The sequence below is a fragment of the Palaemon carinicauda genome, chromosome 3 (genome assembly GCF_036898095.1).
Source record: "Palaemon carinicauda isolate YSFRI2023 chromosome 3, ASM3689809v2, whole genome shotgun sequence".
In the NCBI taxonomy this organism is placed as follows: domain Eukaryota; kingdom Metazoa; phylum Arthropoda; class Malacostraca; order Decapoda; family Palaemonidae; genus Palaemon; species Palaemon carinicauda.
The window spans coordinates 146,014,277-146,038,154 of NC_090727.1; the positions used below are offsets into that span (position 1 = coordinate 146,014,277).

General features: G+C 38.7%; 1 protein-coding gene across 2 annotated transcripts in view; it reads right to left on the reverse strand.

Moving 5' to 3' along the window:
* LOC137638599 (synaptotagmin-10-like) overlaps window positions 1-23,878 on the reverse strand; it is a 38,755-nt gene that overhangs the window by 5,760 nt on the left and 9,117 nt on the right. Inside the window, exons 6-9 of one of the 2 annotated variants that reach the window (XM_068370810.1) lie at window positions 22,325-22,493; window positions 18,849-18,969; window positions 18,164-18,335; window positions 16,807-17,007 (exon numbers count right to left, since the gene is read on the reverse strand). In XM_068370810.1, the coding sequence (XP_068226911.1) occupies window positions 16,807-17,007; window positions 18,164-18,335; window positions 18,849-18,969; window positions 22,325-22,493 (663 nt within the window). Of the gene's footprint in view, window positions 1-16,802; window positions 17,008-18,163; window positions 18,336-18,848; window positions 18,970-22,324; window positions 22,494-23,878 lie in introns of those variants that run through there. The other variant, XM_068370811.1, reaches the window with a different exon arrangement.

The window sequence follows — 23,878 nt, forward strand, 5'->3', positions numbered from 1 at the left end:
TCTTTGGGTTTGCTGTTGCAGCAAATGGTGGAATGGAAGCAGATGTACATCAGAGAGTGAATGAAGGATGAAAAGTGTTGGGGGCAGTGCAGGGAGTGGTAAAGAATAGAGGATTAGGAGTGAATGTAAAGAAAGTTTGCATGAGAAAGTAATTTTATCAACTGTGATGTATGGATTGGAGTTGTGAATAATGAGTGCGAGAGAGACAGAAATTATCTTCTGTGACAGGTGTATCTCAATTAGATAGGGTTAGGAACGAAGTAGTGAGGGTGAAAACGGGTGTAAGAAATGATTTAGCAGCTCGAGTGGATATGAATATGTTAAGGTGATTTGACCATATAAAGAGAATGGAAAGTGGCTGTCTGCTGAAGAAGGTGGTGAATGCAAGAGTTGATAGGGGAAGTACAAGAGGAAGGCCAAGGTTTGGGTGCGATGGATGGAGTGAAGAAAGCTCTTGGGTGATAGGAGGATAGATGTGAGAGAGGTAAGGGAACATGCTAGAAATAGGAATGACTGGCGAGCGATTATGACGCTGTTCCGGTAGGCCCCGCTGCTTCCTCCGGTTGCATTGGTAACCTCTGAGGTAGCAGCAGTAGGGGATTCAGCATATGAAACTTCATTTGTAATAGATAACGGGGGAATGTGGGCTTTGTCACCCTAGCAGTACCAATCAAATTCGGCTGAATCCCTCGTCAGGCTGGGAGGAGTGTAGAGAGGAAAAGTCCCCTTTTGTTCCTTGTTTTTTATGTCAGCTACCCCCCAAAATTGGGGGAAGTGCCTTGATCAATAAAATAGATTATTATTATATTATTATTATTATTATTATTATTGTTATTATTATTATTATTATTATTATTATTATTATTATTATTATTATTATTATTATTTGCTAAGCTACAACCCTAGTTTGAAAACAGGATGCCATACGCCTAAGGGCTCTAACAAGAAAATAGCCCAGTGAGTAACGTAAATAGGGAAACATAGATTGCCTGAGTGTACCCTCAAGCAAGAGGACTCTACCCTAAGACAGTGGAAAAGAAAACCCTGGTACATAGAATATGGCTCTACCCAACACTAGAGAACAATGGTTTGATTTTGGAGTGTCATTTGCCTAGAAGGGCTGCTTACCATAGCTAAAGAGTATCTTCTGCCCATACCAAGAGGATAGTGGCAACTGAACAATTACAGTGCAGTAGTTAACACCTTGAGTGAAGAAGAATTTTTCAGTTACTTAAATGTTGTCAGGTGTATGAGGAAAGAGATTCTGTAAAGAATAGGCCAGACTATTCAGTGTATGTGTAAGCAAGGGAAAATAAGCCATAACGAGAGAGAGGTCCAATGTTGTACTATCTAGTCATTCAAAGACCCAATACTTCTCTAGCGATAGTATTTCAACGGGTGGCTGCTGCCTTGGCCAACCTACTACCTTTATTGAGATGAGATTGAATAGGTCTTATGGTAAAACACTTATCAGAATTAATTTCCCACAAAGACGTCATGGTTTATTAAAGTATGTCAACACCCAGACAGATAGACTTCATCCTTTGAACTTTTAATGACCTGAGGAAATGATGAACCCCCTTTTCCAACTGAAAATCCCGAAAAGGAACTTTTATTAACTTCTCCAAATGAATCTTCTGAATCGACGTCAGAAGATACTTAATACATGACTAGAAACTTTAACCTCTTTGGAAAGCTGAGCAACTATACTTGCTGATTTTGCATCTTTTACAACATAGGCTACGTAAAATAAAAGCTAGTTGTCAGGTATGACGAAAGTGAGGTCAATATCCTTGGTGAACATTCGACAAGCCGACATGAGACACACACAAATAATAATAATAATAATAATAATAATAATAATAATAAGCACTGTCGGAACAACGAAGGAATTTTTTGAGCTCAGATGGACAGGAATGGGAAAAGGGAAATGTTATATAGATGAAACCTAATTTCCATATTTTGTTGCCTTTAAAATATAATTCCTTTTTGTATTTTTCTCGGTATGACTAATGTTGGCTGGCGCATGATAACTTGTAGCATATAACAATTAACTAAAACGTGAACACCATTTCATTGCTTAAGTAAACTATTTACTTTTGGGAGGCTGATTGTGGACTACTGCTCGTGTATTTTTTTGCATTGGCTTTGTTATTATAAGCTGGCTTTTAACCCAATTAAGTGGGCCCAAGTATCTATGCATATTCTTTTTAAGATTTTTCATAACATCCGTTTTTACCCTCTTCAATTCCATTATGACAACTGTCCTAAGAAAACGTCTACCAGAGGGAAGTTAATCTATTTCGAAATTTAATGTAATTCCATCTATTTCGGTTATTGATTATATTAAAAAACACTCCGTTAAATGTATAGCTGTTATTGATAATCTGAAAGCCAAAAAGTATCACTGAGATAATGACAGACCCATATGGTTGGCATCATAGATGGCATGCAGCGGTAGTCATGAGATCCGTTTAATTTTGTGTGGTTTTGAGGAAGTTTGAAGTTCGGTTCAGTGATAACTGGCTGCTGTGAGTCGTCATACATAAATGATACATATTTTTTTTACAATTTTCTAATTTTTTATATGCATTTAGTTCAGTGGAATCCAAAGAACACAATAAATATTCCCTTTAGGCTTTACGTATCCTGCATTATTTTCAGTTGGTTGTACGAATTGGAGCCTCGAGCCCCAGTGCTCGAGATAGTGTTCAGAGATGAAATAGGGGAGGCATTTAGGCTTCCACGATTAACCACTTGTTAACTACAATAATTGCATGGGCATTTAATGGTTTCGGTTGTGTAGAAAGATAATTTTCTAAAACATTTTCATGTAAAATTAGTAATATTTCGGTTGAGTCATGTTTCGAATGACAATGAGCCCGGTTTATTGTAGGCTCGAGGCATGTGCTGTGTTGTTATAAGTATGTAAACAAACAGGTGGTGGTACGGGTAGGATGGGTTTGCTAAGTATCGGTGTCCGGTGACTTATTTTGATAAAGTTATCCTAAAGTTGCTTGATGGAGTGAGTCTCCGTGGGACAGCGGTCCAGTTCGTATATAAATAAAAGTGTTCTAAAGTCTAGTGCTTCGTTGACTTCTTGAAACAAGATCTAGGACTTCTGCCGACTGCAATATAAACGTAAGACATACATATGTTTTCAGGCAATTTAAGAGTTATTAGTTTGTAGAAAGGTCAACAACCTTACCGCAGGGCTGCCTAGGTTAAGGAGGCTCGGGATAGAATTGATTGACCAGGATGACGACTGTTAACAATAGTCTCTGTCAGTGAATGTAGCCGAGAAATGAATTGTGACTGGATTACAATAGGAAGTAAATGTTATAGAAGGGAACAAAAGAAAAGTGATAGTTCGTAGGGAGAAATTGCATACCATGATCGAAGTAGAGTAGGTCGAGTGGACAAAATAGAAAGGTTGACAATTATAAGAAATATCCTCGGCTAAATTTGCCAGTGAAATCCCATAACCAAAGTGGCACCACAAATACGTAGCTAATCAGGTAGGCAAAGGTAGGAGAAAGGGCAGGCTAGGACATAAAATACAAAGATACAGTATAAGGATAAGAAGTATTATTCAGGAATGAATTAGATATCAAAGGATACTCAATGATAAAAGATCGAAGTGCAGCAGTGATGTTAATCATAAAAGTGGAGTTGGTTCGGGTTCAAATCGGGGTTCAAATCGGGTTTAATTGACAATGAAAGGATGATTTAGCATAGTAACTGTATATCATGATTGAGTTTATAAAGAGGTGAGTCTCTAATAATAAGTATATACCGATAAAATCATATAGAAACTAGTGTGATACCTATTTTTCATTTAATTACTTTAATATGTAACTTTTGTATTTGTAACGTTTACGCTTATTAAGTTATGAGCTTTCGTACAATAAACTTCTGATATAAATGTAAATAATATGAACTTATTGTTAAGTTTAACCAGTGTATCAATAAAGATTAAGATGGAGAGATACCTAAGGCAGTCAGTCACAGTTTGCAGAGAAACTTGATGGACTATAAAACCAATTATAGAAACAAAACAAAAACATTAGTATTAATCTTTAAAGAAAAAGAAGAAAAATGAATTGTTGACTTTAACGACTTTTGAACCTCAAGAGAACACATGTCGGGTAGTCTCGACAGGCTTAGGAGACACCAGGAAATTATAGGTACTCGGTCCAATATATTAGGAAATAGAAAAGTAGGAAATTAAGGAATATTTGGAAAGCTAGGATATTAAGGTGAGCAAAATACAAAGAATTTGGAAAGGTTAAATAGAGAATGGGGTAAAAGCTAAATGTATAAAGATTGCATTTGACGGAATGAGAAGGCAGAGAAAATAGAATATTGGAAGTTCGACCGTTTATACCAAAAATCATAAATTGTTTCAAGTGCTAAAGTTTTAGGCACCATTAAGATGAATAAATAAAAAATAAATTGTAAAATGCAGAGGAGACCACATTATGTTATGATTAGAGTGTGGTGAAGACGGTAAAGGCCTAGACGAGGATCCGTTGAAGTGCACCAATTGCTTGGGGAAACATGTCTCAAGTTACCGGGGTTGTGAAGTAGCCAGAGCAACACAAAGAATACCGATATTAAAACCATTGAAAAATGTACCTTATAACGAAACTGAAATCAAATATGAATTGCGAAAGAGGGAAAATGTAAGGGATAATGAAAATTTTGATCGGGTAAATGATAGAATGGTAGAAACGCTGGCGAAAGTGAGACGGAAACTTTCAAGAGGAATCATGCTGAACGCTTGAAAATGGATAAAGTAAACACGAATTAATATAAGCTACCAAACTGAACACGAGAAAGTTATAATTCTGAAATAAAAGTGGATTCGAAGGAAGTAAAATTATGCAGTTTCATCTGGGATACGAAGAATTATGAACAAGGAGACTAATTAATGGACGAAAACTTTAAAATGGGAAATGCTAGTAACGTTTCGTATAACTGTTGGCAATGGGGAATTGGAAAATCATAAAAAAAGGATTTAAGCTTATTGACGAACCTTTAACAAATTAAAAAGTGGATATTAATATTTCAAAATTAGCTTTAATTCAGTGGAATGCGAAGAGGAGCTGTAATAACTTGCTAGAGATAAAACTGATGTTCAGGCCCGCCTGAACAGACTCTTAGTGTCTGATGGAGGGCGAGAAATAAACCCCTAAAAGTATATAGCATCAACCACATAATTTGCTGTGCGTGGGATTTTTTTTTCTTCTTTTAAAGGAGATAGACAGGTAATGTTTATAACCTATAGAGTCAGATGAAATACTGAGAATTTTCATTCTAAGAGCAAAGAAAAGTGTTTAAATATTCAATTAGACCTCCTAAGGAAAGACAAAGTAGGTCATAGGTTTGGAGTGTACCAACCGTGTTTCACACAATTGTACATAATTCCTTTTGTATATATTATGCTTGTATCTTCGCTCTTCCCTCGCACTAAAACGAACATGAAAATTCATGTCTGGTTTTTCCTCTGTAATATTGTCTGTCTTGTGAACTTGTTATGTCCTGTTGCCTTGAGGTTTTGTATATAAGGAGAGTGTTCTACAATAATATAACTCATTCGTTTCCAACCTGCCTTTGAGTTCACAACCTTACTCGGCGCCGTCACAGGAGGTATAATGATCCTTATGTAGTTGGAAACAGAATATCCAAACGGTAACTTGGAAGTTCAACGTATTTAGGTCAGGCTCAAGAAAGGCAATTTAGATATAATGAATGCAAACTACATAGATAAAATAGGGAGATATGTTATAGCTATAGGGAATTTTAATGTTCATTACTCCTTTTGGGAACTTGATATACCCGAAACTAAAATCACCAATAGCGGAAAAAATGGATAATGACAGTGTTCAATGAAAATGACAATTAGTACTGCAGTAATTACGCTACGGGGATTCCTCACAGGACTCAATTTTTTTATAGTGATTTTTTTTTAGTAATAGATTTGTTTCACCTCATCTATAATTGCAAATTATTTTAATATTACAGAGCTATCGGAGACTGGTAGTGATCATTCACCAATTTTAACATTTGCCGACTTAAACTGAACACACGGGGTTATAGAAAAATGGCTAAATTAGAATAATGATGTAATAAAATTGTTAAATACATTGGAACTTGGCGGTGAAGTACAAGATTTCAGTGATAGCATGGTCGAATCCAGTGAAAAGAATAGACTGACAAGTGAGAAGGTAAGTAATAATAATAAAAATATGACGATCTTGGTGAAACGAGAAATGTAGTGACGTTGTTAAATTTTTTAGAATTTGTTAATTTGTTCTCTTCTTTTATTTATTTCCTTATTTCCTTTCCTCACTGGGCTATTTTTCCCTGTTGGAGCCCCTGGGCTTATAGCATCTTGCTTTTCCAACTAGGGTTGTAGCTTGGATAGTAATAATAATAATAATAGAAAGTCGGCGAGTGGAAAAAAATATTCACCAAACAACTAACCACTTGTAATAAAATTGACTTCCGTAAAAAAAAGCAGTTGTAAAAATATGTTATAGTTACAGGGGTTTCTTGCTGGTAATTACACAGGAAAAATGAGTACACCCCACAGAGAAGTTTGGAATACCATAACTAGAAATCAGGGAATTCCTGTTAAATATCACTATCCACTAATTAATCGGAATAACATAGATTTTCGATCCAGTAGGAAAGGCAGAACTGCTAAAGTTAAGTTAAAGTTGTCTGGTTTCAGTTCCAGTTTCATCAGTATAGATGCTCACCAGAACGTCAGTCGGGCAAGCCCAACCCCCCACTGTGGTGCTCAACCACAGCAGTGGCCTCCCCAGTAAACAGCTTAAACTAGCGCGTTAATTATTTTAGAGCCGGAGAGAGAAATATATATATAAATGGATTGGAATAGCAAAAGAAAAAAAAAGGGAAAAAATACAATATCGGGATTACAAGAAATTGTTATAAGGAGTTGCCGAATGAAAGTGCAAGAGGGTTAGATGTAATTCACAACCAGTTCATCGAGGTCGTGTCAAAGGGGAAACGCCATCAAGTATTAGGGTTTACTAGTAAAAGCTGGAGAATTATAAGCTATCCTGCGATATGGGAAAAGAGTATGATTTGACCATGACTAAAACCTGGGGGACCCGAGGAATTACAAGAATCCTATAGACCACTCGCATTGTTATCGTGCTTTGGGAAACTAGTGGAAAGATTGGTCCATAAACGACTATACATTACTAGGTGTTGGAAAACAACGAACAATTAGGAAGAAATCTGAGTGTATTAGGACAAAATTATGAGTACATTAGACCAGTTCTCTAAACTGGATTATGAACAAAGAAGCTTATTAATAAATCATTAGGTAACTAAACCGTAATTGTTTTCTTTGATTTACAGAGCGCTTACGTTACAATGTAGCTTCGGTATATAAACTTGCACCAATGGCCCACTGGGAGATTGGTAGCTTGGAATGTATGTTATTTGTAAGATAGGAAATACATTATGTGGTAAATGTGTAAAATAAAAATTCTAACCCTAAAAAATGAAGCCAGAGGTTCCTAAAGTCTCCGTACCAAGTCGTACACTATTCAACATCATGCTGAGTGGCATACCTAGCATAGAATCAGTGAAAAGTTCAGAATTTGCAGGGGATACTTGCTTTTAGGCAAAAGCAGATATGTTTGAAATAGTTTGTTTAGAAAATAAGGTGCCATTGAAAGATTTTACGAATAGATTCAGAAATAAAGGTCAAGGATAAATATAGATAAGAGGAAGATAGTGTATTTCAATAACAAGAAAATAAGTATCTTGCCCCAAATCAAACTTGGGAACAGTATAATTTAGGATTTGTGTGGTTCAGTCCAGGCCTCACTTGGACACATCGCATTAACTAGGCAAGCACAATGTGCTACTAGAGACCGAGTTTACTGAAGGTAGTTTCTTTCATTACCTGGGGAGCAGAGAAGAAAACCTTGCTGATGTTTTATAAGGAGTATATCTTTTAGGCAAAACTGATTATGTTATTAAAGTATATTCGTCTGCAGCTAGTAGTAACCAGTATCTCTGTAATAATTGACCCAATGGATGACGTTGACAAGGAGGAACCCAACAATAATTTATTCAATTGTTTTGAAATAATGACAGAGTAAAAGTATCCTAACCACTTAGATGGGTCCTAAAAGAAATGTATATTGAGGAATGGTCCTGTGTAGAAGCCGATGTTATTTTCGGCCTTGATGAACTATTTGCTATAAGTGAAGCGTTGAAATGAACTGGGGTTAATTACAAGTTAGGGACCGTAATATTCATGGAGTCATTGTCCACTATTCCAGTGACAACAACGATGCAAAAATATTCAAAGCACTAATGCATAATAGATGTTAATTGAAATGAATAGCAGAAATTATGCAAAACTGCAGTGGCTTCCAAGCCATAAGGGAACTCCAGGGAACGAACTGGCAGATGCAACCTCTTAACAAGGGCTAAACAATCACTGTACTACGAGTGACCACTTGTCGATGACGGAGAAGAAAACAAGACTAAAGGGAAAATAACAGAAATATGGCAAATGGTGTGGGATGTAATTAAAGCAATTAAGTGGCTCAGTGCCTTCAAGCCTATTATAGAAGAGTGTCTGTGGCTGGGTACGTTCAAGCCTATTATAGAAGTGTGTCTGTGACTGGGTACATTCAAGCCTATTATAGAAGTGTGTCTGTGACTGGGTACGTTCAAGCCTATTATAGAAGTGTGTATGTGGCTGGGTACGTTCAAGCCTGTTATAAAAGAGCGTCTGTGGCTGGGTACGTTCAAGCCAGTTATGGAAGAGCGTATGTGGCTGGGTACGTTCAAGCCTGTTATGGAAGAGCGTCTGTGGCTGGGTACGTTCAAGCCTGTTATGGAAGAGCGTCTGTGGCTGGGTACGTTCAACCCAGTTATGGAAGAGCGTCTGTGGCTGGGTACGTTCAAGCCTGTTATGGAAGAGCGTCTGTGGCTGGGTACGTTCAAGCCAGTTATGGAAGAGCGTCTGTGGCTGGGTACGTTCAAGCCAGTTATGGAAGAGCGTCTGTGGCTGGGTACGTTCAAGGCAGTTATGGAAGAGCGTCTGTGGCTGGGTACGTTCAAGGCAGTTATGGAAGAGCGTCTGTGGCTGGGTACGTTCAAGGCAGTTATGGAAGAGCGTCTGTGGCTGGGTACGTTCAAGCCAGTTATGGAAGAGCGTCTGTGGCTGGGTACGTTCAAGCCAGTTATGGAAGAGCGTCTGTGGCTGGGTACGTTCAAGCCAGTTATGGAAGAGCGTCTGTGGCTGGGAACGTTCAAGGCAGTTATGGAAGAGCGTCTGTGGCTGGGTACGTTCAAGGCAGTTATGGAAGAGCGTCTGTGGCTGGGTACGTTCAAGCCAGTTATGGAAGAGCGTCTGTGGCTGGGTACGTTCAAGGCAGTTATGGAAGATCGTCTGTGGCTGGGTACGTTCAAGGCAGTTATGGAAGAGCGCATGTGGCTGGGTACGTTCAAGCCTGTTATGGAAGAGCGTCTGTGGCTGGGTACGTTCAAGGCAGTTATGGAAGAGCGCCTGTGGCTGGGTACGTTCAAGCCTGTTACGGAAGAGCGCCTGTGGCTGGGTACGTTCAAGCCTGTTACGGAAGAGCGCCTGTGGCTGGGTACGTTCAAGCCTGTTACGGAAGAGCGCCTGTGGCTGGGTACGTTCAAGCCTGTTACGGAAGAGCGCCTGTGGCTGGGTACGTTCAAGCCAGTTACGGAAGAGCGCCTGTGGCTGGGTACGTTCAAGCCTGTTACGGAAGAGCGCCTGTGGCTGGGTACGTTCAAGCCTGTTACGGAAGAGCGCCTGTGGCTGGGTACGTTCAAGCCTGTTACGGAAGAGCGCCTGTGGCTGGGTACGTTCAAGCCTGTTACGGAAGAGCGCCTGTGGCTGGGTACGTTCAAGCCTGTTACGGAAGAGCGCCTGTGGCTGGGTACGTTCAAGCCTGTTACGGAAGAGCGCCTGTGGCTGGGTACGTTCAAGCCTGTTACGGAAGAGCGCCTGTGGCTGGGTACGTTCAAGCCTGTTACGGAAGAGCGCCTGTGGCTGGGTACGTTCAAGCCTGTTACGGAAGAGCGCCTGTGGCTGGGTACGTTCAAGCCTGTTACGGAAGAGCGCCTGTGGCTGGGTACGTTCAAGCCTGTTACGGAAGAGCGCCTGTGGCTGGGTACGTTCAAGCCTGTTACGGAAGAGCGCCTGTGGCTGGGTACGTTCAAGCCTGTTACGGAAGAGCGCCTGTGGCTGGGTACGTTCAAGCCTGTTACGGAAGAGCGCCTGTGGCTGGGTACGTTCAAGCCTGTTACGGAAGAGCGCCTGTGGCTGGGTACGTTCAAGCCTGTTACGGAAGAGCGCCTGTGGGTACGTTCAAGCCAGTTATGGAAGAGCGTCTGTGGCTGGGTACGTTCAAGCCAGTTATGGAAGAGCGTCTGTGGCTGGTTGTGGCTGGGTACGTTCAAGGCAGTTATGGAAGAGCGCATGTGGCTGGGTACGTTCAAGCCTGTTATGGAAGAGCGTCTGTGGCTGGGTACGTTCAAGGCAGTTACGGAAGAGCGCCTGTGGCTGGGTACGTTCAAGGCAGTTACGGAAGAGCGTCTGTGGCTGGGTACGTTCAAGGCAGTTACGGAAGAGCGCCTGTGGCTGGGTACGTTCAAGGCAGTTACGGAAGAGCGCCTGTGGCTGGGTACGTTCAAGCCTGTTACGGAAGAGCGCCTGTGGCTGGGTACGTTCAAGCCTGTTACGGAAGAGCGCCTGTGGCTGGGTACGTTCAAGCCTGTTACGGAAGAGCGCCTGTGGCTGGGTACGTTCAAGCCTGTTACGGAAGAGCGCCTGTGGCTGGGTACGTTCAAGCCTGTTACGGAAGAGCGCCTGTGGCTGGGTACGTTCAAGCCTGTTACGGAAGAGCGCCTGTGGCTGGGTACGTTCAAGCCTGTTACGGAAGAGCGCCTGTGGCTGGGTACGTTCAAGCCTGTTACGGAAGAGCGCCTGTGGCTGGGTACGTTCAAGCCTGTTACGGAAGAGCGCCTGTGGCTGGGTACGTTCAAGCCTGTTACGGAAGAGCGCCTGTGGCTGGGTACGTTCAAGCCTGTTACGGAAGAGCGCATTTTGGCTGGGTACGTTCAAGCCTGTTACGGAAGAGCGCCTGTGGCTGGGTACGTTCAAGCCTGTTACGGAAGAGCGCCTGTGGCTGGGTACGTTCAAGCCTGTTACGGAAGAGCGCCTGTGGCTGGGTACGTTCAAGCCTGTTACGGAAGAGCGCATTTTGGCTGGGTACGTTCAAGCCTGTTACGGAAGAGCGCCTGTGGCTGGGTACGTTCAAGCCTGTTACGGAAGAGCGCATTTTGGCTGGGTACGTTCAAGCCTGTTACGGAAGAGCGCCTGTGGCTGGGTACGTTCAAGCCTGTTACGGAAGAGCGCATTTTGGCTGGGTACGTTCAAGCCTGTTACGGAAGAGCGCCTGTGGCTGGGTACGTTCAAGCCTGTTACGGAAGATTGCATTTTGGCTGGGTACGTTCAAGCCTGTTACGGAAGAGCGCCTGTGGCTGGGTACGTTCAAGCCTGTTACGGAAGAGCGCATTTTGGCTGGGTACGTTCAAGCCTGTTACGGAAGAGCGCCTGTGGCTGGGTACGTTCAAGCCTGTTACGGAAGAGCGCATTTTGGCTGGGTACGTTCAAGCCTGTTACGGAAGAGCGCCTGTGGCTGGGTACGTTCAAGCCTGTTACGGAAGAGCGTCTGTGGCTGGGTACGTTCAAGCCTGTTACGGAAGAGCGCCTGTGGCTGGGTACGTTCAAGCCTGTTACGGAAGAGCGCATTTTGGCTGGGTACGTTCAAGCCTGTTACGGAAGAGCGCATGTGGCTGGGTACGTTCAAGCCTGTTACGGAAGAGCGCATGTGGCTGGGTACGTTCAAGCCTGTTACAGAAGAGCGCATGTGGCTGGGTACGTTCAAGCATATTGTGGAAGATTGGGTGGCAGCTCATTATAGAAATAGAAACCTTAATGGGAAATTTCTAGAATTGGACATGTAAGGGTAAATGCATGTTTAACTGAATTAAAAATGATAAATACACTTCTATTTAGCACATGCAATGTAGCGAAGGACATTTTACACGTAATTTTCGATTGTAAAAAACACAACTTGTAAAGAAACGAACTAAAAGCAAAGTTAACAGGTCTCAAGTTGAAATATGCTTTGGATAATTCACTATGGAAACATTAAGATAATGATGTACAGGGGAGGGTGAACATGTTTTTTTTATAACTTTTCTAATATAACTAATTTACTCTTCCTCTTGCTTTGTTAAAGTTTTTATAGTTTATATAGGAGATATTTATTTTAATGTTGTTACTCTTATTAACTATTTTATTTTTCCTTGTTTCCTTTCCTCACTGGGCTATTTTACCTGTTGGAGCCCCTGGGCAATAGTATCAGCATCCTGCTTTTCCAGATTGGGTTGTAGCTCAGCAAGTAATAATAATAATAATAATAATAATCTGTGAAATGAACTATCCGATAGTATCTAAACCCATTCAAGTGCTCTTGTGAAGAGATTACATTAAATGCAATAATCTCTGCAACATAATAGAGAAACCATAGAAAGTTGTTTTGAATATAAATTAATGTAAAACCTTTGAAAGGTTTGTGAAATATTTGACCAAGATAAACAATATCAATGGAAGGGGAGCCTGGATATGTTATGAATGAAAAGATGTGAAGCCTCATGTGGTCGAATGAAAACATCATTCATTTCATTCGGTTTAGGATTTAAGATTTATTAACAGATTAACGTTTCAGTTTTATCAACTGATTAGTTCTAATGTTTCATTTTGTATCTTATTTACAGGGGAATACATTGGCTCCAATGGTTGAGGCAGATCTACTAAAATAGAAGAAGATGAAGTTGCTTAAGGTAAGTTTTGATGTTTCTCTATTTTCATGTCTTCTCTAGATTTTGCTAGGACTTAGTATCCTTAACAGTTTAGTAATGTTATAGGTCGTTATCACTACAAGGAACGTTTTTCGCTTAGTGGTGAAAATTTTTTCCTCTTTTAAAGGGTTCCATGATATTTTCTAGTTTCTTACATGGTTCTGAATAGTTCTTTTTCCTTAACGTATTGCGAGTATAAATAAAATGGTGTATACTAGAGATTGAATTTTATCTTCTTCCTTGTAGTAGTTTACAGAGGAAGAATCGAGTCTTGATCAGTTGGGAAATTTACTTTATTAATGCAGTAAATTCTTAGAATACAGGAGTGCGTGACAATTTGAACGTTAAGGTATTTTGTCCTGGATGGAATGTTATCTATAAAATTTGTTAGGAGAATAGTCAAATTGTAGGTAACAATCTTAAAATAATTCTGTCTATTTGAGAGTTATTAGCTTGGTAGCATCTAGACAATCTAATTTAATATCAGTTTTACATAAGAAAGTTCCAAAGGTAAAAGAAATTTGCTTCTAGTTAAGGATACACTCCAGAAAAGGGATGAAGTTACGAATGCCGCACCAGACGTTAAATCGATCCATCCTTTGATAAGTTTGCTGGTTTGGATAATGAGCCTCATAATACGATCTTGGCTTCTTTGGTTTATTTTTAACATGCCTGAAGTTAGTCCAGTGGTTTTTTACAGGGTCACTAGTTTGCCTATTTTAAAAGAAAGTACACATACGTGTAATAGAATATTAAATTTGATTGGTTCAAGTAGCAGCAGAGAACAGATTTCTTTGGTTGATGAGTGCTGCTAAGATACTTGGTCAAAACTGTGGACATTAAAAAGATACTCCCAATTTGTTTAGTGGGAATAGGTTTTCAAATTGTCCTTTGTTCAAATGCTTATCGTTGTTGTGATAAGATTGATCATAGACGCTCACAAGGGGTTGCGTCCAAGTCAGGTTAAGATTTGAAAGTTAGAGTACATGATAGAAGGTCAGTTATGTTTCTTGAATGTTTTAAGAATCGATCTTTAGAAAGAGATTTAGAAGCAGATAAGGGCTTGCCAAATCTGTAATTGCTAAACATTACCTTTAAGTATCCGAATTCTCTTATCTATATTACTGGACTTAGATTACTATGGTAGTGGCTGGTATGTTTTTTTTTTCAGTTTTATTATTGATTGAATTTAATTAATCTTAAGGGTGTTTAAAATAACCTTAGTGGTAACAGCTTAGTACTGAGGTACCACACTGAGGGGTGTGTCTGGTGTATATAGGACTATTTCTTTTATGTTCTTCAATTTCTTATATCGTTTCTTCGTGGCCCACCACCTGAGTGTGCGAGGCAGCAATATGAACACCAGGGGAGGTTCATAGAAATATATTAATTTTATTAGTAAAATTTTTAATTTCTATACTCCTCTGATGCTCATATACATGCTCATCTTCCTCCTCGGAGACTAATGACCCTAAGAGGATAGGATATCAGTTTCGACATATAGACTTATTTTGGTTGACATCAACCACCAGATACCACTTTGATGGGTAAGAGGCGCGACCTCTTGAAGGGGAAAAATGGGAAATCTTTATTTTTCTGGGGTAACGTCGACATTGAGTCAGCTTCTGTGACAAGCAATACGAACATCAGGTGAGGTATAGAAATAATGGAAAAAAATATTGAAATTCAATTATTGTTTGTGAAATCAAGCCATGGGGGTAAGCTTGAATTTAGGACCGATGGGGTACAATTCTCTACCATTAACACTAAGGTACCTTAACTCAGGCTGAACCTGTTTATGATTCTAGTATTCGCCAGCCCAAATGGAGTTCTTTTTTTTCTCAGCATGCATCTCTACAATTGACTTTTCATAGTGCCATAGACAAGATCATCAGTTCCTTTTTTTTTTTTTTTTTTTTTTTTTATAAGTAGCTTTGTTCTTGAATATCTTTTGCTCATAAGGCGATTGATTTGGTAGTAGAAGAGGAGTGCCCTGCATCTGATGAAAAGCCTGCCAATACCCCTGGTAATTGTCCTGTAACTCTTGATGGTGCTCTTGCCTCCACCAATTCTTTTCCTATTTGGCTGGTTTTTCATTCTGTGGCTCTACCTGTTACCTGTTTCCTTTACATGAAGCCATTATTAAAGCCAACTGAAGGATTTCTTGTTCTCCAACCTTCTTGAGTGTAGCTGAAGGAGAGCTTGCATTGCTTTTTGTATGAGAAGCTCTTCCTACTTTTCCTTCCTCCCCAGCTCAACAGCAATGCAAGGAGAAGTTTACAGTATTAATAAGTGTTTTCAGCCTTTCCTCTCTTGTTTATTGATAGTTTTTATGAACGCCTGCCATTGTCCTGTTAGTTACTGATGATCCTGCTACTTCTCAGCTCTGGCATCACTCCTTGCACCAGTTCTAATAATTCTCGAATAGTACTTGTAGCTAGATCCACCAATTGGTTAACTGCTGCTAACTATAATTTTTTTCCAGCACTTGTATTGACCTCATCCACTTGCCATTCATCACCAAGCTACCTGCATTGCACCTGTTCTATTTGCCAAAATTAGTCTTAAACCTAATGGAGTTTTAATTTCAACAGACCATGAATACTGCAAGATACATTTTTAGTGTACATCAGGCAGGGTCAAAGCATCCTTTGCTTCATACTCATGGATCTTAAGTTCTTAAGGAATAATCAGCGTCAGTGACCTTAGATGTCAGGATGCCTGAAAACTTTAAATCAATCAATCAATCTTAAGACATAATTATGTTAATTTGGTGGTAGTGATGAAGAAGTGCCCCCTTGTCTGATGATTATCCTTTTTGTACACTAAGGCTCATTCTATTACTCCTGATCTGCCAATTCCATTTCTGCTGGTCAGGGCAATCTAGTCCCTTCTATCTAAGAGATGCAGTATTTTGATCTCTGTCGTTTTAGTTATCACTTGGAGGTGCTAAACTACTTTAGTTAATTTTGATGTTAGGAAGGTTCAACACACAAGGTTTTATAGTTCAATTGCTGAAGTACAGCAGATGTAGCTGGTTAAACTTTACTCAATTAAGTTAACAATTTGGGCAAAGGGCAATCTTCCTTACAATCGTAACCATTTTATTTTATGTTTTTAGAGTAAAATATCCTGAAACATTGTAATGTCTCTTTTACTAAAAGGACTATCCAATTCATGACCTATTATTACATAGAGCTATGGGTTTTAACAAAGCTTTGACTCCAGAGCTCCCATGGATTTTTTCAAGTTCCTCATCTTACCCATTCTCAGCAGCTCGTTTTTCTCATTTACAAGTTAGTACTTAGGGTATCTCAAAAGCAAGGGTAATTTGAATATTTTTGTCTCAGAAAACTCATTAATCCTAACTTCATTCCTCCCAGCCTCTCTGTGCTTTGTGACTGTTGTTCGTAGCTCAGCTCCTTCATCTAAGGATGCTACTGAGGCTATTACAGCAGTAACAGGATTCTTGTGAAAAAAAAAAAAATAAAAAACGTTTTTCATATAAATCCTTTTAGAAAATATCTCAACTCCAAATCCTACTGTGTTACACATTTGTAGACTAGGACACACAAGAAGGAAGACAGCCACTAGCTAATCCAACAGGAAGAGCAAACCTTCCTTTTCCTTGTATTTCTGTGTATGTGATTTTTGTGGAATCAAGAAACAGTCTATATAAAAGGAACATATTTGTATGAAAAGTTAAACTGGATTTTAAAAATATATTTCCTTAGTGCAATAAATACTCCATAGATGAAAATACAGAGAAGGGAAAAGCAAATAAAATTCTTATATGTAGTATAAATGAAATTGATTTCTTGATTGTAAATTACTTGAAGTACTTACGTGGAGTTGAGGCATGATAGTGGTGGTGGGAGAGTTCGAGAGGGAGAAACCACCAGATTCATTGGGACACTCTCCATCAGGGTGCACCACTGGGTCACTGGCCTCCTTGGGCACTCCAGCATCTCCAGCCAGTGGTCCCTCCCTGGCCCTATAACCTGCGTACCGAGGACGGTGACTCCCAAAAGCTCATTTGCTCCAACTCTGGAATATGAGACCATAGTTTAGAGCCCGTTCATCCTTGCCAAGATTCTTGGACATGTGTCGTACTATGCTAGCGGTATTTTTTAGATTTATTTCAGAAGGTCTTCTGAAAGCTATTTAACTTTAATAAGGATGTCTTTAATTTTGTTTTGAATTTAATTTCCTTTTATTTTTTATTTATAACAAATGATATCGGCGTCAATGACCTAAGATGTCAGGATGCCATAAAACTCTCAATCAATGTCTTCAGAAGTAATGATTCAAATATATTTATCCAAATAAATTGGAATTAGGCTACGTTCTATTGTTAGTTAAATTACATATTAATAATGTTCACTAATCAAATACTTTACTGACCATTTACCTCAACATTATTATGAGATTTTTACCAATGTTGGGAAATGGTAACGTTGCAATTCGGTAAACAGAGTGAAATAATCAAAAGAAATAATGCTAAAAATTAACCTAAAGTTTTCTGGTGAAATTCCTAACAGATTAAATGTGATTTCTTTCAACCTGATGCAATTTATATCAAAATCTATGATTATATTCTATATGATTTTGATCAAGTAATATGGAATAATTACCAAAAAAGAGAAGCAAAATATAATTATTCTAAAGATTATACACTTAGCCCTTAAAACTGGAAAGAAGTTAGCAGTGAAATAATTCAGGATGTCATCTAGTTTTTTAAACCTGTGTTTACCAATATCCACTTTATTTCACTTTTAATTTCAAATATTTAAATTTGACATTAAGTGCACTTGTTCAAGATCACTGAAAACGTCTTTCATTTACATTGTAAGTTTCCACCAAAAAAGTGTCGTAAAATATAAAAATGATAGAATTACTATTAAGAAAATACGATTAAGATTAAAAGTAAATACCAAGAAATATATAAACTGCCAAAACTATGTACTGCACAGTATATGTGAACTATAGTTGATAAAAGTTAGAAATATCACAGTAGGGTTTTTTGTCTCTTTTGTAGTAGTCTTACTGTAGTGCATCTCATGAACTTATAACGGTGTCAATGACCTTAGATGTCAGGATTCCAGAAAACTTTCAATCAATCAATCAATCAATCATGAACTTATAAAGTCGGTTACATATACCTTTCATATGTAAATGCTTGATTAGGTCAAGCGCGTCTTACCTGTCATAATCCATGACCTTGACGAGTAGGGTAACGTCCTCAATGTTATCGTTGGGAATATCAAAGACCAGAGCCTCGTTGTATACGGGATTAAGTGTTGATTTTTTCACGCTCGTTTTCTTCTTCTTGATTCGTCGTCCTCGGCACAAGAGGCAAACTTTGACGTATGGGTCTGGGGGAGAGTGAAAAGTCAAAGGTTGATGTGAGGGACAGTCTGGTGGCCTTGTCTAGCCTACGTAAATACAACAGAGTTGGCCATAATGGTTTAGGGAGTTCTCGTGCTTGAGAGTACACTCGGGCACACTATTCTATCTAATTTATCTCCCTCTTGTTTTGTTAGAGTATTTATAGTTTATATAGGAAATATTTATTTGAATGTTGTTACTATTCTTAAAATATTTTATTTTTATTGTTTCCTTTCCTCACTGGGCTATTTTCCCTGCTGGGACCCCTGGGCTTATGGCATCCTGCTTTTCCAACTAGGGTTGTATCTTAGCAATTAATAATAATAATAATAATAATAATAATAATAATAATGTACTACGACCAAAGGAATTTATTAGCATTCAATCATATGCTACTTGGACATAGCCACATTCCCCGAACACAAACCCCCATAAAAAAGTATGAATAATATCAAGTTCTATAGAATACATAGAGTCATAGACCTTAGTTAATATCTTACCAGAGGATCCAGTGATATCCATAGCACGGAGATTTCGCATCTTGATGACAGTCACTGTGAGACGTCCGGCCGTTGGCAAGTAGCAGAGACTAAGCATGAGTTCCCCTAGTTCACGAGATTCCTGAGGAATAAGCGAAAGAAACATATTGATTATAATAGTAATAAAAATATTAAGAAATCATAAGTTAGGATACATATCGTAGCTGTGGATATTAAAGATTGTATAGTTTAGTCTGTATTCTATCTAAACATGGAATTATAGTTGATACTTAAAAGTGAATTGTTCTATTACAATTGCTTATTGGAATGGAGTTGGGCATTTCAAATTTGATATTACTGATTTTTTCTCTTGTTTGTGGTGGTGGTGGGAGGGGGAGGACGACGTTTGTTCAACGCAGTCAGCTTTAGGCATTACTTAAAGGTCTTTGTACCGCCCTTTCAGGTTTCAGCCTCTAACTGCATTCACATTTTAGCCATATAATATACCTCCATTGCTGCCCTTTCCATAAGAAATAACTGTCCATCCTCCCAACTTTTACCCTATAGTGCTGTTGTGAGTTTCACCCCCCAACTTGCAACTATGCGCCGAATGGCCTCCCAAGACCCAGTTCTTGGCCATATGGTCCAATTGCCTGATTCAGTCCAATTCTTTTTCCCCCAAGGGTTAACTACTGCACTATAATTGTTCAGTGGCTACTTTCCTCTTGATAAAGGTAGAAGAGACACTTAAGCTATGGTAAGCAGCTCTTCTAGGAGAAGGACACTCCAAAATCAAACCATTGTTCTATAGTCTTGGGCAGTGCCATAGCCTCTGTACCATGGTCCTCTACTGCATTGGGTTAGAGTTCTCTTGCTTGAAAGTACACTCAGGCACACTATTCTATCTTATTTCTCTTCCTCTTGTTTTGTCTAACTTTTTATAGTTTATATAATATTTATTTTAATGTTGTTAGTGTTCTGAAAATATTTTATTTTTCCTTGGTTCCTTTTCTCACTGGGGTATTTTCTCTGTTGGAGCCCCTGGGCTTAAAGCATCCTGCTTTTACAACTAGGTTTGTAGCCTATCAAGTAATGATAATAAAAATCTACTGATTTTGTTATAGAAATTACAAATAAAGGTAGGTTGTCGTAATCGGAAAATGTGTCATTCATTGTGAAATCAACATTTCAGTTGATTATCTTATCACCGTTATCATAATGCTTAGGGGAGATTAAAGTACAGCTACCTGATGTCATATTGATAGTTCTGAGTCTTCTGATTGACTTATCTTATCATAATTGCCTATTACCTATGCACGGAGATTTAAAGGGAGTTTGTTAGGTTAAATCGTTTACTTAGTCCTCTTTTGGCTTTACGTAATGTATATTTGTCTTTTATTGTTTGTATATATAAATATATATATAAATATAAATATATATACATATATATATATATATATATATATATGTATATATATAAATATAAATATATATATATATATATATATATACATATATATATATATATGTGTGTGTATATATATATATATATATATATATATATATATATATATATATATATATATCCTTTCTAAGTGGGTATACCTTAAAGCAGTGAAACGGTTTGCTTATCGCCATGATCAGAAAAGCTGTACTAGTCAGGGACACCCATACTAGGTTGGTTTGCTGTTAGTGATCAGATGAAAATCTTCCACCATCACTAATCCACGCTGACCAACGTGGTGATCAAAACTGGCCAAATCATGGTGTATTAATTGGAGAAACCATGAGCCTTCAAGGAGTACAAAGAGCAGACGAAGCAGCTGTAATACATGTGGAGGTCAAACACAAAGGTTTGGGTGACCGCCATTTTATTTGAGGAATGAAGCATTTGGTCCTGTGTTAAATGAGTACCTTCTTGGAGACAACCCTCCCACTCCAAGCTTTGTTTACTTACGGACAATATTTCTGCACATCCACCAGATTTTTAAGACGACCTAATGGAGGATTTATAATTCATCGAGATAAAGTTCCTGCCACCCAATACCACTCCAATACTTCAAGCCATCAGGTGATCTCAAACTTCAGAAAGCTTTAATCAAAAGTAATGATCCATCAATGCTTCGAGTCCAAGGGACCAACCGTACCCTCTGAGAGTTTTTGAAAGAATATTTCCACATTGTCAATTGCCTCAAAATCATCGACTAAGTCTAGTCTCATAAGGGATCACCATCAGAACCCTAGATTCTGCTCTGAAGAAACTGGCTGGAATGTGTTCCTGAACGCTATTTTGAGGGATTAAAACCATGCAGGAGGCAGTTGATGATGAAATTGTTACTAGGAATAAAAATGGGACTGGAGGTGGACAGGGAAGACATCAACTATCTTCTTGAGGAAAAAAGTGAGCAACTGTTGGAATTGCATAAAGAGCAGCGATAAGAGTTTATGGAGGATATTTCATCTGAGGAGGAAGAGGGACAGAATAACAAACCTCTTGCTTCAAGTGAAATTAGGATGTTAAAATGTGGGGAAACGCCTGCAAATTTCACAGAAACATACAGCCCAGATAGGCTTCAGCAGGGCGAGCAGTGACTATATTGACCGACAATGCCTTGTCTCATTTTCATGTAATTTTAAAGAAAAGGCAAAAACAATCATTTCTATACATGGTCTTTGTGAAATCAGGACGTAAATGTGTAAAAATATACGTCTTAAGTGTCCGGAAAGAGTAAATTAAGTGATTCGGTTGATGGTTGTCAACGTCGTTCGATAGAGAACTGGTGTTTTACCAAAAGTTCTCATGAAGGGAGTTACTCCCTCCAAGCAGTAACTCCCTCCTCTTCCTACCCCTCCTCCTCTCTTGTCTCCTTATGTCCCTCAACTTACCTTGCTTTAAAGGTCAAGTGCGAGTTAATTTTTACTGTAATTACCATCACAAAACCAATTTAGAGTGCATGTGTAATTATGGATGTGCGGATCACATCGAATAAATTTCCTTTATTTCTTATAAAGAAATTGTTTTAGGAAACTAGTGTTTTAGGTTGTGAGCTCGGTCCCAAAACGAATTTAACACGTATCCCGAGTATTACTTATATAAACTTAGTAAAAAGTGAATTTTCGAGGAGAGCGTCTACTTAGTGGCCCTTCTTAAAATTGAGTATTTCTGATTTTTATTTCTCACAAAATTAAGTGAGTGTTTTTTCTTTTAAATTTCAATTGTTCAATTTTAGTATTCTATGTTTTTATAGTTTTGTATGGCTGTTTTTAATATTGAGATACTACTGTGGTTAAGGGAAATGAGGTTAATAAAAGCTGTTTTATAATCGAGAGAAGACAGCAGAAGGGGTAAATATCACAGTAGAAACTTTAGTTAACATGTAATTCAGCGGAACAATAAGAAAACACTTACGAGAAAGTACACGGTATCATTACACCAAGAAAGTAATTAGCAATTGAAGTTTAGACAATAGAATCGAATGGCAAGACACCACACTCACGTGTTTCGTGTTGAGGATGTCCATGACATATTCCATCTCATTGTCCTGGTCGCAATGCTCAGCCACTCCTTGCAGAACGACCTGGCCGATTAGGTCATTGCGACTGAACCTGTCGAAGTCGTACACGCTGAATTGAAGGGTTCGGTCCCGGAGTTCTGGCCATCCAACACTGGAAAAAGAAACTTGAGTCATTTGAGCTGTTTATTTCATCCAAATGCAAAAATGGACATGTTTTGCCTTTTTATGTTGATTCATTCAAATACATAACAAAAAGTTGTAAAAGACCGATCATGTATTTATGGAGATAAAGGTAAAAGGGTGTGTTTTCAGAAAGGGGGATACATTATTAAAAATTGGTGTCTGGGGTAACTGATAAGTTCAAACCCAGGGAAAGATTATTGTTTTTAGTGTCAGGAGAAAAAAAAATTGGGTGGCAGAAATGAAGTAAATGTGACAGATTGAGTGGGAAGGAGGAGATATTGTATTAGAGAGTTTGAAGGGTGGTAATAAAAATGGACACTGATTGACAGAGCTATTTTAGGAGAGTGAATCTGTGGCTGGCTGTGTTTGGAGAATAGGAAATGGTGGCTGTAAAATGTGAACGAAATAAAAGAGTGAAATGAAAAGGAGGAATTCGGAGGGAAACTAGAGGGGCATTTATTAGAACGCAGACCTCCGCCAGGGCTTCTTATTTCTCTACCTTTTGCTTGACCTATTGCTTGAACTTTGATCTTAACATATATTAGATGGCGTGACTTTGCATACACTCAAATATGAACCAAGTTTGAAGTCTAGGTGACGACAATGTCCAAACTTATGGTTGATTACGTGACGGGAATCAGACATTTTGGTTGACCGTGACTTTGACCTTTAACCCTGACCTTCTAAAATTTAATAATTTCCAGCTTTTTACTTGAAAGTTAATCCTTTCAAGTTTCATTACTCTACTATGAAAATTGTGGCCAGGAAGCCGTTCACAAACACACTCACACATAAACAATGGGTAAAACTTAACCTCCTTCCAACTTCGTTGGCGGAGGCAATTAGAAGAATATATAGAGATAGTTCCAAGAAGTCAACTATTAGTGTTATCTGCAGATATGAATTCCCATATAGGTGAGAGTTCTGAGGGCTTTGATGGCTTTGATGGCTACTTAGGATCAATGATAACAGAGGAGGGAGGTAGCCTACTAAGAAAGCAGTGCAACAGGAAATGAAAGAAGCATGGCAAAATGGGGAGAAATAACTGAAATTGTTTTAGGCAAGAAAATACTATTAAGACTCAAAACGAAGATCTATAAGACAGTTATCTGGTTCACTCTATTATAGTGGTAAGAAACTTGAGTCCTTCAGAGGAAAGAGGAGTGGGTGTTAGAAATAATCGAGATGAGGATGGTGTGGGGGATTGCTGGAACATCAATAGAAAGGAGGGATAGTCAAAATAGAAGTATGGATGGTATCTGTAATGTAAAAGATATGAATAAAGAAGCTCATATGCAATATTGTGGACAAGTAATAAGAAGGGAGGGGGTGGAACATGGTAGTGATGGGGAG